General features: G+C 39.9%; 2 protein-coding genes across 3 annotated transcripts in view; both read right to left on the minus strand.

Annotated features, from left to right (window-relative positions):
- Nucleotides 1-404: 404 nt before the first annotated feature.
- Nucleotides 405-4,506, minus strand: LOC127622741 (major intrinsically disordered Notch2-binding receptor 1-like). The gene is made up of 3 exons (XM_052096809.1): nt 2,548-4,506; nt 951-1,139; nt 405-587 (listed from the first exon to the last, which is right to left on the minus strand). The coding sequence occupies exons 1-3, from the start codon at nt 4,504-4,506 to the stop codon at nt 405-407; spliced, it is 2,331 nt and encodes a 776-aa protein (XP_051952769.1).
- Nucleotides 4,507-9,928: 5,422 nt separating this feature from the next.
- Nucleotides 9,929-16,552, minus strand: part of LOC127622775 (CD9 antigen-like) — a 26,646-nt gene continuing 20,022 nt past the window's right edge. For both annotated transcript variants that reach the window (XM_052096866.1, XM_052096867.1), the window contains exons 7-8: nt 13,858-13,941; nt 9,929-10,420 (exon numbers count right to left, since the gene is read on the minus strand). In XM_052096866.1, coding sequence (XP_051952826.1) covers nt 10,355-10,420; nt 13,858-13,941 — 150 coding nt within the window. In that variant the 3' untranslated portion in view covers nt 9,929-10,354. The remainder of the gene's footprint in view (nt 10,421-13,857; nt 13,942-16,552) is intronic.

A 16,552-nucleotide genomic window follows, 5' to 3' on the forward strand; every position in this document is an offset into this window, starting at 1 on the left:
TCTAATATTGGAATCATAAGTTGGGCTTATTTACCTCATATTATACTTAAACACGCAATTTTCCCGGCTTGTATAGCTACTACGCATGCGCGTTCTCGAGTTGATTGACATGCGATGTCTTCATCTAAAAGGTAATTGTCTCTTTTACCTGCAAGGCAGCACTTCCTTTCTACATCTGTTGACCGTTGGGTGCTACTAATGCACCTGGTTGAGCGTTCCAATTTCTCCCATTAATTTTAATAGAAGTGGCCCGTATATGCTAAATAGTCTCTGGCATTATGCATGCGTTATGAATGTGGTCTGCCACATTTCTGAATGCAATGATGGCTGATATTTAGATTGTGCAGCTGCATTAGCGTTCATGGGCGTAGAGAGAATGATATTGTGTCATGTGTCTATGTACATTACATAGTGCTGACTGGAATGACGATTAAGAGGATGAGGATGATAGTGGCAGTGATGCTCAGAGCAGCGATGCGGTACGCCTGGTTCCTGCTGCACCGGGTGTATGAATGTGAACGCCGCAGGAGTGTGTCAGAGGCTGGCGTGTTAATCTCGTCCGTCCAGAGTTCCAAAGACTCAGGGGCCTGCAAAACATACATAGACACCAGGAATCAAAGTTAATTAATGGGTTAACATCAACAAATGCATCTTCCACAAGGACTTTGTATTATCTCATGACCCCTGTAATAGGGGAGACCAGAAAAAGCCATGTGAACATTTCACTTTGAGAATCACCTGTCAGTGGTTTTAATGTTGTGGCTGATCAGTGTAAATGTAACAGATACACATAGAAATCATGGCATATTTTTTGTTGTCTGTTTTTCTTTTAGTTACTATTAAAATGTAACATTTCTTATAATTGCCCCAGTCTTCCCTACATACAAAGATTTACAACATGACAACGTTTTACACAATTGTTCTCTAATCAATGCATCTGGAAGTGTTACCTTAAGGTTCAAGGGCGTCAAGTCTGATTGGCTCCAGGTCACCTTGGGGCGGTTGGCGATATGTTGGCTAGCGCTCTGGACAGAGGTGCGTCGCTGGGCTTTTTGGGCCTCGGGTGGCATGAGGTGGAAGCCCATCACTTCCTCTGCTATTGGGCCATCTCTTGTATACACACGAGCTGGCTGATCTGACTGAGGGGCCAAAACAAGATTTATACTTTGATCACCCTTGTGATCTATACATATGTGACCTACTCCATCATTTTGAGTCATTTTGATCTAGAAACACATTTTGAGTTTTATTAACTAAAGTAAAAAGGGCAGTCACAGGCAATATTTAAGTTTTAATGTCTTGGCAACATAATAATGAGACATAGGAACTTGGGATGTCGATTTAACACGCTAATTCAGTGCGATTAATTTTATTAAAAATAATGCTATACATATTTTACGCCATTAATCGCAATGCCCCCGGACCATAATAAGGAAGATGCCTGAGAAATGCAAGCTTGTAGTACCACCTGTTTACTCCAGAGGGCAGTAAGTGAAACTTTAGCTGTGTGAGCAACGCACAGTTTCTACAGTGAACAAAACAACCATCCAGATAGATAGATTTGTATATGCGATTAATTGCGATTAATTAATCGGGACACCATGTAATTAATTCAATTACATTTTTTTTATCAATTGACAGCTCTAATAGAAACATGATAATCATATCATTAGAAAGTGACTTTTCTTTTGTACTCAAAATGCGTTTCTGGGTCAAAGTGACTTAAAATGATGCAAAACTCTGTGACCACTGGAAACCATTATGCCCTATTTTGCATTTTGCAGTAATGCAGTGGTGAAATTTTAAGCATGGCACCCTAAAAAATATTTCTTCTTTGTGAATGAATAAATAAATAAATAAATAAATAAATAAATAACTAAATAAAAGTTTTACTATAGATACACAATGGTGAATTTGTGTACTGTACAAAAAAGGTTAATGCTACAGTCATGGTTGCCATGGTTACTGCACTTTTACTATAATGAAGCCAGAGTTCATTTTTGTTATGTTTTTTATGACAAACCGTACTTGTACCAAAAATTAACTATGGCGTTACTACTTTTCTAGAAATTACCTAATTCAACTATGCATTTAGTACATTTACATTTATGCATTTGGCAGACGCTTTCATCCAAAGTGACTTACAGTGCACTTATTACAGGGACAATCCCCCTGGAGCAACCTGGATTTAAGTGCCTTACTCAAGGACACAATGGTGGTGGCTGTGGGAATCGAACCAGCAACCTTCTGATTACTAGTTATGTGGTTTAGCCCACTACGCCACCACCTCTCCATGGCAAACCACTCCTTAGTAAAACCATGGTTCATTTTCATAAGGGATGGATAATGCTGTTGCGAGGGAACACAAAATTCATTGCACGGAAATGCAAAACTATTCCAGAAAATAAAAGCCTTCCCTGTCTTCTAAGGGGCTCCGTAGGTCTCAGATTTTGGGGCCCACTGTGCATTTGTTTTTCAAAGTTTTTAGATGTTTCTTATCAAAGTACATGTAAATAAAATGCTGTGACAAATATTCAGTCTTGTTACCTTAATAGGCTGTATGTGTGGCTCCTTGCTGAAGCTGATGCTCCACTCTCTGTGTGCTTCTGAACCGCTACTCTCTGTGTTGCTTCTCGAGGCCCTGCGTACAAACAGATGTCTACGTTTGGCTGCTGCCTCGTTGGCGCCTTCCATCCCTGGATTGATCATCGGGGAGCCCTGCTGCTGTACGTTGGGCCATGCTGGTGGCTGTTGTTGTATGTGCATTTGATGTGAGTGTGGACATGCCATTTGCTCCCTTTGTTCCAGCCGGTCCAATGTGGATAGCACAAGTGACAGTTGCTCACGCAGCTCTGTGATTGGCTCTAGCCTTTGCTCTAGTTCAGTGACCCTTTGAAGCAGACGGCCAACGCCCCATCGCACACCTTCCTCAGGTGCCTCCAAAGAATGAAACAACCTCCGCAACTTCCCTAAACGCTCCCGCCTCTCTGGCAGCCCAGCCCCGCCCCCCTCTTGGGCCCCGCCCCCTTCTCTTGGCAGCACTGCCATGGAGCCACACATGCTAATGTCATCTAGGAAACGGAAGATAGCGCTGATGTCGTCCTCTGCGATGTCGGGGTTGTCCAATGAGAGTTTTTCGCTAAGCATGAGGCTTCGCAAAGCACGCCGGTCTGCCATTTCCGTTTGGGTGCCCACGCTGGCCACACCATCAGCGCTCAGTGACCAATCATACCAGGCGTCCAAACTCATGCCGCTCAGACGCTTAAAGGTGTCCCGTACCGAGCTGACGATGCGAGGATCAAAGCCAGGAATGTCGAAGCTTGAGCTGTCAAAGCGGAGTTTAACAGATCCTGGCTTTCTTAATCCAGACTTTTCTAATACAGATCTTTCGTATCGAGGTTTCTGCAGAACAGCCTTTTCCGGTTCCAGTATTTCATCCGCAGTCCTGCAGTCGATATCCAAACTGTGGCTCTTGACTTGTAGAGCCGGGGCTGGCTGGTTTTGATTGTCATCTGGAGGCCCGAAATAGGTGGATGTTTGTAGCTCGTCCAAACTCTCGTGTTTGGTATGAAGCCACTGAGTCTGTCCAGGATTGTATAGGTTTGCAGCATCAACATATTGTTTGTTGGTGTCTGTCATTGGTTCTACAGGTTGTGTAGCATTAGGATGAGTTGCATAGATGTACAAATTATCATGCAGACAATGCATATGTGATGCCGTGTTGCATGTTCGTTGATCGTCTGCATATGTTGGAAGGTCTGGATAGGGGTTCTTTTGAGTAATCGAAAGCAGATCCTCACAATCTTCCCTAGGTCCATCTGGGCTTTGCTCTGACTGGCCATTGACTTTCATGGAGATGAATGGCATTAAGTTTCGAAAGCCGTCTTTAAAGGCACTCCTCTTCTGAGAACAGGTACGAACAATATGGGCCTCCTGATTGGCCTTCGGCATCTTGCCTGCCTCTGGATTGACTTTATCACTGGATGTATCCACAGAATGCGTATTCTGCATGCTTTCTTGGTTGTGCCTGTATGACTGAGCGTGTAAAGCCTCCGTGTTGAGACTAATCGCTTGACAAGGGAGGTTCTCATATTTACATTCCTCAGAGGTGGTCCCTCCCCCTGCGATGGGCAGGGCAGCCGGCCATTCATAACGCAGAAATCCCTTCCCACAGACCTGACAGGGCGTCAGTGTCTGGACATTCTGTGCATATGTAGGAGCCATGCGTGTGTGCATGAGGAGATTGAATAGGGAAACAACATCAGCAGCTGCGGAGAGCCGGTTACTGCAGGGCGGGTGAAGGCGCTCTCTGAAAAGGGTGGCAGGGAAACACGGGTCTCTGCATGCACTGGAGTACAGAAGACTACGTAATTCAAGAAGTGGATGCAGACTGAATCGCCCACTGAGATACATGCATATGTCAGCGTAAGACACACTTCCACGACATGCACCCAATACCTCGATAATCTCCAACAATGCCAAAGGGTCATCAGGATTTTCAGCCATAGTTGCACAAATGAGCTTGTACACATGCAAAAACACTTATTCTACATTAAGTCCACAGCCTTTTGGTCTTCTCGTCCTTATAGCACGTTTCGTGCAAATGCAGCTTCCAATAAAGGGAGCACCGAAGTGAAATCAGGTCAACCAAAGGAGGCTTTCAACAAAAATGACTCTAGTATTGACTTCAGATAAATCCTGTGCAGTTATGCAAAGTTAGAACTGTTTATACAGCCCAAGAAACTAAAATGCAAAGAAAATAAGCAGTTACCTCTTGCCATTGGGACTGAGATGCTGTGAATGAAGCTATTTATTGCTGACCTTATTCAAAGCCTTAAAATAGCCACTGATGGGTGCACATACAGTATGAAAAGTGTTGAATCCAGCGGCGACTGCATGAAATTGTTCATCTCCGTTGATCATCATAGTCCCACCTGAGACTCTTGTCGGCAATGTAGCGGTGAGTGGTCAGTCTCACGGTCAATGTGCACAACCAGGTCATTTGGAGTCTCCAGAGATGCGTGAAAGCCGGGTCTCGTTCCACTAGAGCTGATATAAACAGCATGATGTATTTGAGCTTTAAGTGTGACTGTTGCATCCTCTAGTTGGTGTGCTTGCGCACAGAGCGGCCGTGATGAAAGTCATGCATGACGTGAGTGATTGTTTTAATGCAGAACAATGAACATACAGCAAAGGAAATCTTTAGCAAAGTACAGAATATTGTAAAAGGTATACCTTACATTTTTACTTCTACATTCATATTCCTTTAAATATTTTTTAAATGTTTTATTTCTATTAATGAAAAACAATCAATATTAATTAATAGATTAGATAAATATAAATGAACATATGTATAAATATACATACAAGTCATTTTTGATCAAATCTAGACAGCAGCAGCATCACTCCAACACCTTATCCTTGAGTCATCATGCTAAATTGATCATTTGGTGCTAGAAAATCACTTGCCATTATATTAAACACAGCTGAAAGATATTTGGTTCATTAAATGAAGCTGAACATTGTCTTTGTGTTTGTTTTTGAGTTGCACAGTGTGCAATAGACTGGCATGTCTTAAGGTCAATATTAGGTCAAAAATGGCAAAAAAGAAACTTCTCTAGAATCTCGTCAGTCAATCACTGTTTTGAGGAATGAAGGCGATGCAATGCTTGAAATTGCCAAAATCTGAAGATTTCATCCAAAGGTGTCACTACTGTCTAAAGACAAAGCACTACTGTACTCTAACAAGGACAGAAAGAGATGTGGAAGACCAGATGTACAACTAAACAAGAGGATCAGTACATCAGAGTCTCTAGTTTGAGAAATAGACGCCTCACATGTCCTCCGCTGACAGCTTCATTGAATTCTACCCGCTCAACACCAGTTTCATGTACAACAGTAAAGAGAAGACTCAGGAGGACTTATGGGAAGAATTGCAAAGAAAGTCACTTTTGAAACAGGTTTTGAAAAGGTTCGAGTGAGGAAAGAAACACAGACATTGGACAACAGATAATTGGAAAAGAGTGTTATGGATCTGAACCCCATTGAGCTTTTGTGGGATCAGCTAGACTGTAAGATGTGTGAGAAGTGCCCGGCAAGACAGACACATCTATGGCAAGTGCTACAGGAAGTGTGGGGTGAAAGGTCACGTGCTACAGGAAGTGTGGGGTGAAAGGTCACCTGAGTATCTGGACAAACTGACCGCTAGAATAACAAGGATCTGTAAAGCTGTCATCGCTGCACATGGAGGATTATTTGATGAGAACTCTTTTAGTAGTTTAAGAAGTGCTGAACATTTCTTTCATATTGTAATAGTAATGGTTCACGTTATTAATGTCCTGATACATTGTGATCAACTGAATGTCACTTTGGTGAATAAAAGTACCAATGGTTCATATTTACCATATTTGCTTTTGAGCATATGAAAATATGAAGGCATGATAAAGACACTGGAAGCCCACCTGTGCCATTTGATGATTTTTCCTGTTGCAGATAGACTTCCCAGATCAAATCCAAGCGGAGTCAGTGGATCATTTACAAGAAACAGCACCAGTGTCTAATATACCGTTCATCTGTAGTGGGTGAGACTTATATAGCGACTGTAACACACATTCTCTCTCTCTCTGTTTGATGTATACGGATATATTAAAGTGATCAAACCTTTTAAAACTATAATTGAACTCATTAAACATGAACTATTCAGACTCACAATATCAAAGTTCTGTCTCTAATTGATGAGCATCTGAAAAAATACATGAAGCTTCAGATGACTTCATCATCGAACACAAAATTATTTAGTAAAGTTTGATAATGTACGTTTGTTGAGACTTGTTTGAAAAAATTAGTACCACCAGAGGGCAACAAAGTCCATATTTTAGCAAATGTTAAATTAATGTGAATTTTTTTTCCCCACTACTCAAAACTATTGCACTACTGCAAATGATTGCAAAGTAAATTACTAGGTTAAATTAAGCTAATATAAAATGATTGAATGATTTTAAAGTGACAAATTGCAACAATAATGGACACATTCCAAATAAATAATTTGTAACACTTTACAATAAGATTCCATTTATTAACGTTAGTAAATGCATGATGACCTAACAATGAACAATATTTTAAACAATATTTATTAATCTTGGTTAATGTTATTTAAATAAGTTAATGTTTAATTAATGCTAGATCATATTGCACTAATTAATGTTAACACATACTGCTTTACGTTTATAAATAAATTAATATCTCTAAAATGAACATAAACCAGGTTTAATAAATTCAGTAACACTTCACAATAAGGATACATTCGTTAATATTATTTATAACAATTAAGAATACAATTTCTACAGCATTTATTAATCTTTGTTAATAAAAATACAATTGTTCATTGTTAGTTCATAGTGCATTAACTAATGTTCTTTGATGCTGAAATATCATTAGCGTATGTTCAAATTAACATTAATTGAGATTAATAAATATTGCAAAAGTATTGTTCATTATTAGCTCATGTTAACTAATGCTGTTAACAACATGGAACCTTATTGTAAAGAGTTACCATATAATTTAAATGCAATTAAATACAATTTAATAAAAAATTAAGAAACAGTAGTGTATTAATTAGCGAATAAGAGCACTTACTATACCTAAATGTACTCATGACTGGCTGAGTGTTTTATTTATGTCCATTGTTTTGTTTTTGTGTCAGAAGTGGCAACTTATTTTTCCTCTCTCCCCAATTTGGCATGCCAATCCCAATGCGCTCAAAGTCCTCCTGGTGGCGTAGTGACTCTCAGTTGCCTCCACGTCTGAGACCGTCAATCCGCGCATCCTATCACGTGACTTGTTGAGTGTGTTACCGCGGAAACATAGGTGTGTGGAGTCTTCAGGCTATTCTCTGTGGCATCCACACACAACTCACCACACGCCCCACCGAGAGTGAGAACCACATTAAAGCGACCACAGGAGGTTACACCATGTGACTCTACCCTCCCTAGCAACCGAGCCAATTTGGTTGCTTAGGAGACCTTGCTGGAGTCACTCAGCACGCCCTGTATTCGAACTTGCGACCCCAGATGTGGTAGTTAGCATTTTAACTCGCAACTCAGGCCCCGGGATTTGAACTTTTAATCTTTTAGGAGATGCTTGTATACAAAGTAACGACCAGGTGTTAAATAAACCCGGAAATAAAGGATTTTGAACATTCAGACAGAGAAATATTAATAAACTAAACTTTTACTTAAAATGTTATGCTAATAATAATAATATAATTATTTATGATAATTTTAATAAAAAATTATAAGAAATTTTTATATAAAAAAAAAAATAGAAGAATTTTTACTAGTTATCTAGAAACCTACAAACTTTTGAAAAATGAATTTGTCAAGTCTATGAAACCTCCTCCTTTAAAACTATATATTTAAGAAATAAAAACTACAAATAAATTAATGTTCACCTTTTATTTGCACTTAGCCTTCATACAAACAAGAAATGTCAAATAAACATAAAACTCTCACCTTTGTCAATATTAATATTTTAACTTGAAACTATAACATAGGCTGATTATCTTATAGATTGAAACAAAGGTTCTTCAGCGAGGATAAAGAATATTAAAGTGCTCAGGGTTGCTGCAGAAAACAGTAAAAAGACTGAGCAACAACAAAAACTTGCTGGGGCATTAAACACCACGCTGTGTATTGTAAAAAATATAATAATATATACTTAAAATAACTGTAAGTAGTAAAACAATACAAACGGGCCAAAACTTCAGAAAAAAATATTTTGAGTCCCCCCTCCCTTGCACCACAGTGGTTTGGTCCACTGCCTGCTTTCCCGCTTTACGTCACCTACACACACAAGTCCGGTGGAGACTCGAATTGCTTCCTGTCAAAAATGTAAAATAAAAAGCTGGAATTTTGATAGATATAATTGAAGAATATAATTTGTTATAATTTTTTTTTTTAGTACACTGGCGACTTCACATGATGTTGTAATTATTATTTATTTATTGAATTATTATTATTATTATTATTAATCTAGTTGTCTCCTTATATTATATTATTCTTTTTGTGTGTCAGCCCATGTTAAAATTAAGTTGATTGTAATTTGAATGCCATTTTTGTTGTAATATTTTGGTGTTTTTGCTTAATAATAATAATAATAAATAAATAAAAAAGAGACTCGAATTGCTTCGTTAATTGTGAAACTCAATTAATTCACTTTAAGCATCAGGTGAAGTGATTATTTTCTCCTAAATACAGATGATGCTGAGATATTAATAAATTAGTCATGACAAAAAATTATGATAACTGATGTACTTTTTCAAGAGTCCGCAACGTTAGCGACTACAACGTTACCTAGCTTGTTTGCGAACTGATATTAGCCTAATATTGTAGATCTACCGTTGTTTTGGGTTTTGCTCAATATGATGTTACGTGGCAGATCAGTGGGATGGAGTTGCAGTTGAATATCTAAGAGACCCCCCGTCCCCCAACTAAACCTAAAATATTATGGAGGACGCAAGATAATTTTATAATTATAATATGACCGCGTGGTGAAATAAGTCTTATGTGTACACATCCTATAGACGTACAATTTTGGCTCTTGTGTCCCTTTCAAAAATGGCCGCGTCACGCACGCGTCACGTGTTCTACTATTTCTGCTTGGCTTATATACAATGACGGCTGAGCCCTGAAGGTTAGTCAGTGACAAATGCTGTAATGTAGCCTATATAAAATATCGAAATGTGTTTAAAAATCATACCACCATTATTGCAATAAATTATATCGTGATACATATTGATACTGAATTATTATCCAGCCCTAGTTTGCATGTAATCAAAGGCAAGAGAAAGGGGTAGTTACAACTGCAATCCGTTGTACAAACCAGACATGCATTCTGAACCCAGTTTAAAAACAAAAACAAAAACCAGCTGTCATGTAATTTGTCTTTTATTTGAGCCATATGCACCGATACGGGTGAACCAGATTGAAACCCTATTCACAGAAACAATTAGAAAAGTTCTGAACAGTTCAAGCAAAACTGCAAGTACATCAAAGCAAACACTAATTCATCTTTAAAATCTATTATGAACCATAAAAAAATATAAACCAAGACTTGAAGTCCTTTTTCAATGGGTTTGGAATAATAAACCAATCCTCTTTTTTATTACTCCTGATTTGGACCAGAGATAACAGCTGCACTAAGAGAAAGATGTGAATTGCAGTGTCAGAGAAGTGTACATATTGTGTGCCTGTGTCGTGATCTAACTGGCTCTCAGCTGACGAGTTCATGTTAGAGACAGTATGGGACAGACAACATGCAACACAAAAACACGGGCAGTTTCCCAGGAAACGAGACCTCACACGATCTCCCGGGTTTTCTGGATGGCACAGCACAGCATCAAGCTGAAGATCATGCCAAAGACCTGCACACAGAGAGAAAAGATTTCTTCAAGAAACACACGCACACTCACACACACTCACTCACACACCCACACGCACGCACGCACACCCACACACACACTCACATACACACACTCACATACACACTCACAGACACCCACACACACACTCACTCACAGACACACTCACTCACTCACTCACATACACACTCACTCACCCACACACACACTCACTCACAGACACACTCACTCACTCACTCACATACACACTCACAGACACCCACACACACACTCACTCACAGACACACTCACTCACTCACTCACAGACACACTCACTCACTCACTCACATACACACTCACTCACTCACTCACATACACACTCACTCACCCACACACACACACACACACACACACACACACACACACACACACACACACACCCACTCACTCACATACACACTCACTCACTCACAGACACACTCACTCACATACACACTCACACACACCCACTCACTCACTCACATACACACTCACTCACACACATACACACACACTCACTCACTCACTCACTCACATACTCACACACACACACCCACTCACTCACATACACACTCACACACACACACCCACTCACTCACTCACTCACTCACATACACACTCACTCACTCACTCACATACACACTCACAGACACACACCCACTCACTCACACACACACACACACACTCACTCACAGATAAACACTCTCTCACACACACACCCACTCACTCACATACACACTCACACACACACACCCACTCACTCACTCACTCACACACACACACACTCACTCACTCACTCACTCACTCACACACACACTCACTCACTCACATACACACTCACACACTCACACACACACACACCACTCACTCACTCACACTACACACTCACACACACACACACCCACTCACTCACTCACTCACACACACCACTCACTCACTCACTCACATCACACACTCACTCACACTACACACTCACTCACCACTCACTCACTCACTCACATACACACTCACACACACACACCCACTCACTCACACATACACACTCACTCACTCACACTACACACTCACTCACTCACTCACATCACTCACTCACACTCACACTCACTCACACTCACTCACTCACATACACACACACACCCACTCACTCACTCACATACACACTCACACACACACACCCACTCACTCACATACACACTCACTCACTCACTCACATACACACGCACCCACTCACTCACTCACATACACACTCACACACAAACACCCACTCACTCACATACACACTCACTCACTCACATACACACGCACCCACTCACTCACACACAAACACCCACTCACTCACATACACACTCACTCACTCACATACACACTCACTCACATACACACTCACCCACTCACTCACTCACTCACTCACATACACACTCACACACACCCACACACACTCACTCACACACACACTCACTCACTCACATACACACTCACCCACTCACTCACTCACTCACATACACACTCACTCACACCCACACACACTCACTCACTCACTCACATACACACACACCCACTCACTCACTCACTCACTCACTCACTCACATACACACTCACTCACACACACACCCACTCACTCACACACACTCACTCACTCACATACACACACACCCACTCACTCACAGATAGACACTCTCTCTCACAAACCCCCACACTCACTCACTGATAGACTTTTGTAACATTTTCGAAATAAAATAAACTGATTTGAGTGGTGCTCGGCCGTACGAAATTCACCTCCACAATGAAAGGTTGTTGTTCTGGGTTTTGCTACTGTATATGGTTGCTAAGGCATTTTGGATTGCTTTAGGGTGTTGCTATGCAGTTGCTTGGCTGCTAATCTGGGTGGTTATTTACTAGAGGTGTTGCAAAAAGCAGTTAATCAATTATTCGGCAGATCGTTTTAAAAATCTATTTATAGAATGTAAAAAAAATATATAATAATAAAAAAGAGGCTACAAGAGTCCAAAATGAATAAAATCAAATATGCAGCTTTTCAAAATCTCAATAATAGCCAGAACATTTTTTTAATAAATTATAAATTGAGATTTGGTGCATAACACGGGACTTTTAACTATAAACAAGCCCATAAACACAATGGGGACATATTTCAAAATGACAGAGACTTGGCTGCATTACAATGCTTTATAATTATTCACCAAATTAAGCTTTTAATAGCCTATATAATATGCATTTATACAAATATATTTTGTGTGGTTTAAAGGAACAGTACACCCAAAAATGAAAATTCTCTCATCATTTACTCACCCTCATGCCATCCCAGATGTGTATGACTTTCTTTCATCTGCAGAACACAAATTAAGATTTTAAGTAGAATATCTCAGCTCTGTAGGTCCATACAATGCAAGTGAATGGTGACCAGAACCCAGAAGGACATAAAGGCAGCATAAAAGTAATCCATACAACTCTAGTAGTTAAATCAGTGTCTTCTGAAGTGATATGATAGGTGTAAGAGAGAGACAGAACAATATTTAGTCCTTTTATTACTACAAACTTCCATCTTTGACCAGTACCAACCAGTATGTGGCTGAATTAAGTGAAAGTGAAAGTGGAGAATTGGGTAAAAAAACGACTTTAACATTGATCTGTTTCTTATCCGCACCTATCATATTTCTTCTGAAGACATGGATTAAACCACTGGAGTCGAACGGATTACATTTATGCTGCCATTATGTGCTTTTTGGAGCTTCAAAGTTTGGTCACCATTCACTTGCATTGTATGGACCTACAGAGCTGAAATACTCTTAATTTGTGTCCTGCTGAAGAAAGAAATTCATACACATCTGGGATGGCATGAGGGTGCGTAAATGATGAGAGAATTTACATTTGTGGGTGAACTGTTCCTTTAAGGAGGAGGAAGGTTAATTACTATTCACAAGACATTAAGTTGGAGACACGATGCACGTGCTGCCGGAGCACATTTCCATATAATTGCATTTTTCTTTCATCAAATCAAATCAAATCAAATCAATCATCAAATTATCATCAAATCAAAATAACAAAATATACATTGAGGTGAGGTTATAATATGGATGAATATTGACGTGATGAAAGATGTGAATACAGCTAATCCCATGTTGGACGTGTAATTGCAAAGACAGACTCTGGAAATATGCAAATTGGCCAGTAATCAAAAGATCAACAGCAATAGGGGTCGAAGTTGAAGTGGCACGGTGACGCGAATCATGTGGAAGCCTCTTAACAGTTTTCTTAACCAAAGGGGTTTGGTGCAATCAAACGCTTTATAACACTTCAGAAACCGCCATCAACACCCCCCCTCCTGCCGCCCCCCATTAAAAATCAGAGTACTTCTTTGAAACTAAATGTTCTGCAATGACACAGAAAACCTAAGAAAATGTTACCATGATCATTCCAATACCAATTCCAACACCTCCGATGATATGTAGTTTGGAGCTGAAGATTTCATCGATGGCATCAGGGCAGCTCTAAACATACACAAACAATTGGTGACAAAAGATTTGCAATTGGTTAAAAAGGCAGAATGGATTTATTGTTTATTAAATGGCAAAAAATAACAAATAAATGAAAATGAAGCAAAGTAATATACAGTGTAATTAAGATCGAAAAAGGTTGATGTACATTTTTGTTTTAAACAGGAACGTAATATAAATAATGCTCTAGTTTGTGGAGCGCCCTCATTTCAGGAGTGGTGCTTGGAGATGGGAAGGGTAGCGGCGTTTGAGGAAGTAGCGTTCAGAGGAACGGGGAGGTATGGTAAATGCAACTATATAGCGCTTTATTTCTTTATTTTCCCGCCACTTTCACCCAATTTGGAATTCCCAATGCGCTTTTAAGCCATCGTGGTCGTGTAGTGACCTCAATCCGGGTGTCGGAGGACGAGTCCCAGCTGCCTCCACGTCTGAGACCGTCAACCCGGGCATCTTATCATGTGGCTTGTTGAGCGCGTTGCCACGGAGACACAGCATGCGTGGAGGCTTCACGTCATCCAACGTGGCATCCACGCTCAACTCACCACACGCCCCACCAAGAACGAACCAAATTATAGCGACCACGAGGAGGTTACCACATGTGACTCTCCTCCCTAGCAACCGGGCCAATTTGGTTGCTTAGGAGACCTGGCTGGAGTTACTCAGCACGCCCTGGGATTCGAACTAGCGAACTCCAGGGGTGGTAGTCAGCGTCTTTACCACTGAGCTACCAGACCTCTATATAGTGCTTTTTTAACCTTAGCGGTTTTCAAAGCACTTTAGACTGTGAACTCATTCACCCATTCACACACACACACACACACACACACACACACACACACACACACACACACACACACACACACACACACATGTTGTGTTTCCATGTTTTATGGGGACTTTCCATAGACATAATGGTTTTTATACTGTACAAACCTTATATTCTATCCCCTAAACCTAACCCTACCCCAAAGGTCCCCACAAAGTGATAAATACACGCTCACACACACACACACACACCAATGGTGGCAGAGCTGCCATGCAAGGCGCTAGCCTGCCATTGGGAGCAACTTGGGGTTCAGTGTCTTGCCCAAGGACATGAGGGCCGGGAATCGAACCAACAACCCTGCGATGAGTGGCTGACCCGCTCTACCACCTGAGCCACAGACACCCCATATAATGTATAAAGGTTTGTGGAGAACTGGGGCGGGTATTTGACATTTGTGGATGTGTGATTATTGTTGTTGTTTTTTTATCTGTTTATTGGGGGGTTTTGTGTGCATGTGTGTGTCTGTGTCATTTGGGACCACTGTTATGTTGTTGGGGTTAGGGTGGGATTGGGATTTCATTCCTTCATGCTCGTTTAACAACACAAAAAGAACTTCTCATTTCTCCAGCCTCTGATTCTCTGAACGGCTGCTCTGTCGTGATGACTTTCTACCAGCAGAGTAAACACCATGTTTCACTGACTCATTCAAGCTGAGCTGTTTGCAGGTTGGACAGATTTCCAGAGGACTAAATTTAAACTAAAGCTGTTGGATCCCACTCCAGAATCAGATCTGTATGTTATCTGCTGCCAGCCTTGTGCAATTTTGTGCAGCAAGATAAAGATAAAAAGATAAAATTAGTGACAGATACAGCAGGGGCGTATCAGTCATTTTAAAAGTGTGTGTGTGTGTGTGTGTGAAATATTAAAAGTATTATTTACTTTTAATATTTGTAGTATTTTAAAGATTCAAGTTTTGCTAAATTATCTGTAAAAATAAAGGGCATCTGTTTCACACATGACAATACAAGACTGAGCACAAACTGGTCCTGAATTAATTATATAATCAACTGCAATAATGACAATTGCGCATGTGCACAATTTAATTTTTTACTCTGTGCAGGTGCATTGTGCAATGTTTCTAGTAAAACAATAATAACGCTGTAATTTTAATTATGCTACCTCATCTGTCAGCATGATGCCAGTGAATAACATTCAGTCTCTTTGTAAGTTACGTCATTGTTTTAGTCTTTTAAGTTTATTGTTCAGTGTTTTAGAGCACGAGCAACAGGCAGCAGCTGCAGTTCACTTAACGGCCACAGGTGTCACTAATAACAAGGGTTTCTGAATCTCACACTGCACCTTTAATGCAACATGAACTAATATAACAATTGTGTTTTTATCAATTGCCATTAATTAAGATTCTTTATTGCCATTTAAAAAATATAGTTCATTGTTAATTCATGATACCTAACGCATTCACTAATGTTAGAGAATTGAACTTTATAATCAGGTTACATTTATTAACTTTAGTTAAGGACACGAACTAACAAATACAAATAATGTTACACCGCTTCTTCATTTTTCACTTCTTTATTTTATTTAATGGTAATTGCAACAAAAATTTTATACATTTGAAGTTTTATGCACAAACATTAGTTCATATATTATGAGATAACATTAACAAACAATGAACAATTATATTAAAGAAATTAACATTAAAATATGTTAGCCATATGCAACCGAATGCATTTACTAATGTTAAAAAAATATTCTGGGTTCAATTAAATTTAAGTTCAAATCAACCGCATGTGTGGCATAATGATTACCCCATAATTTCGA

The sequence above is a fragment of the Xyrauchen texanus genome, chromosome 29 (genome assembly GCF_025860055.1).
Source record: "Xyrauchen texanus isolate HMW12.3.18 chromosome 29, RBS_HiC_50CHRs, whole genome shotgun sequence".
Taxonomy (NCBI): Eukaryota; Metazoa; Chordata; class Actinopteri; order Cypriniformes; family Catostomidae; genus Xyrauchen; species Xyrauchen texanus.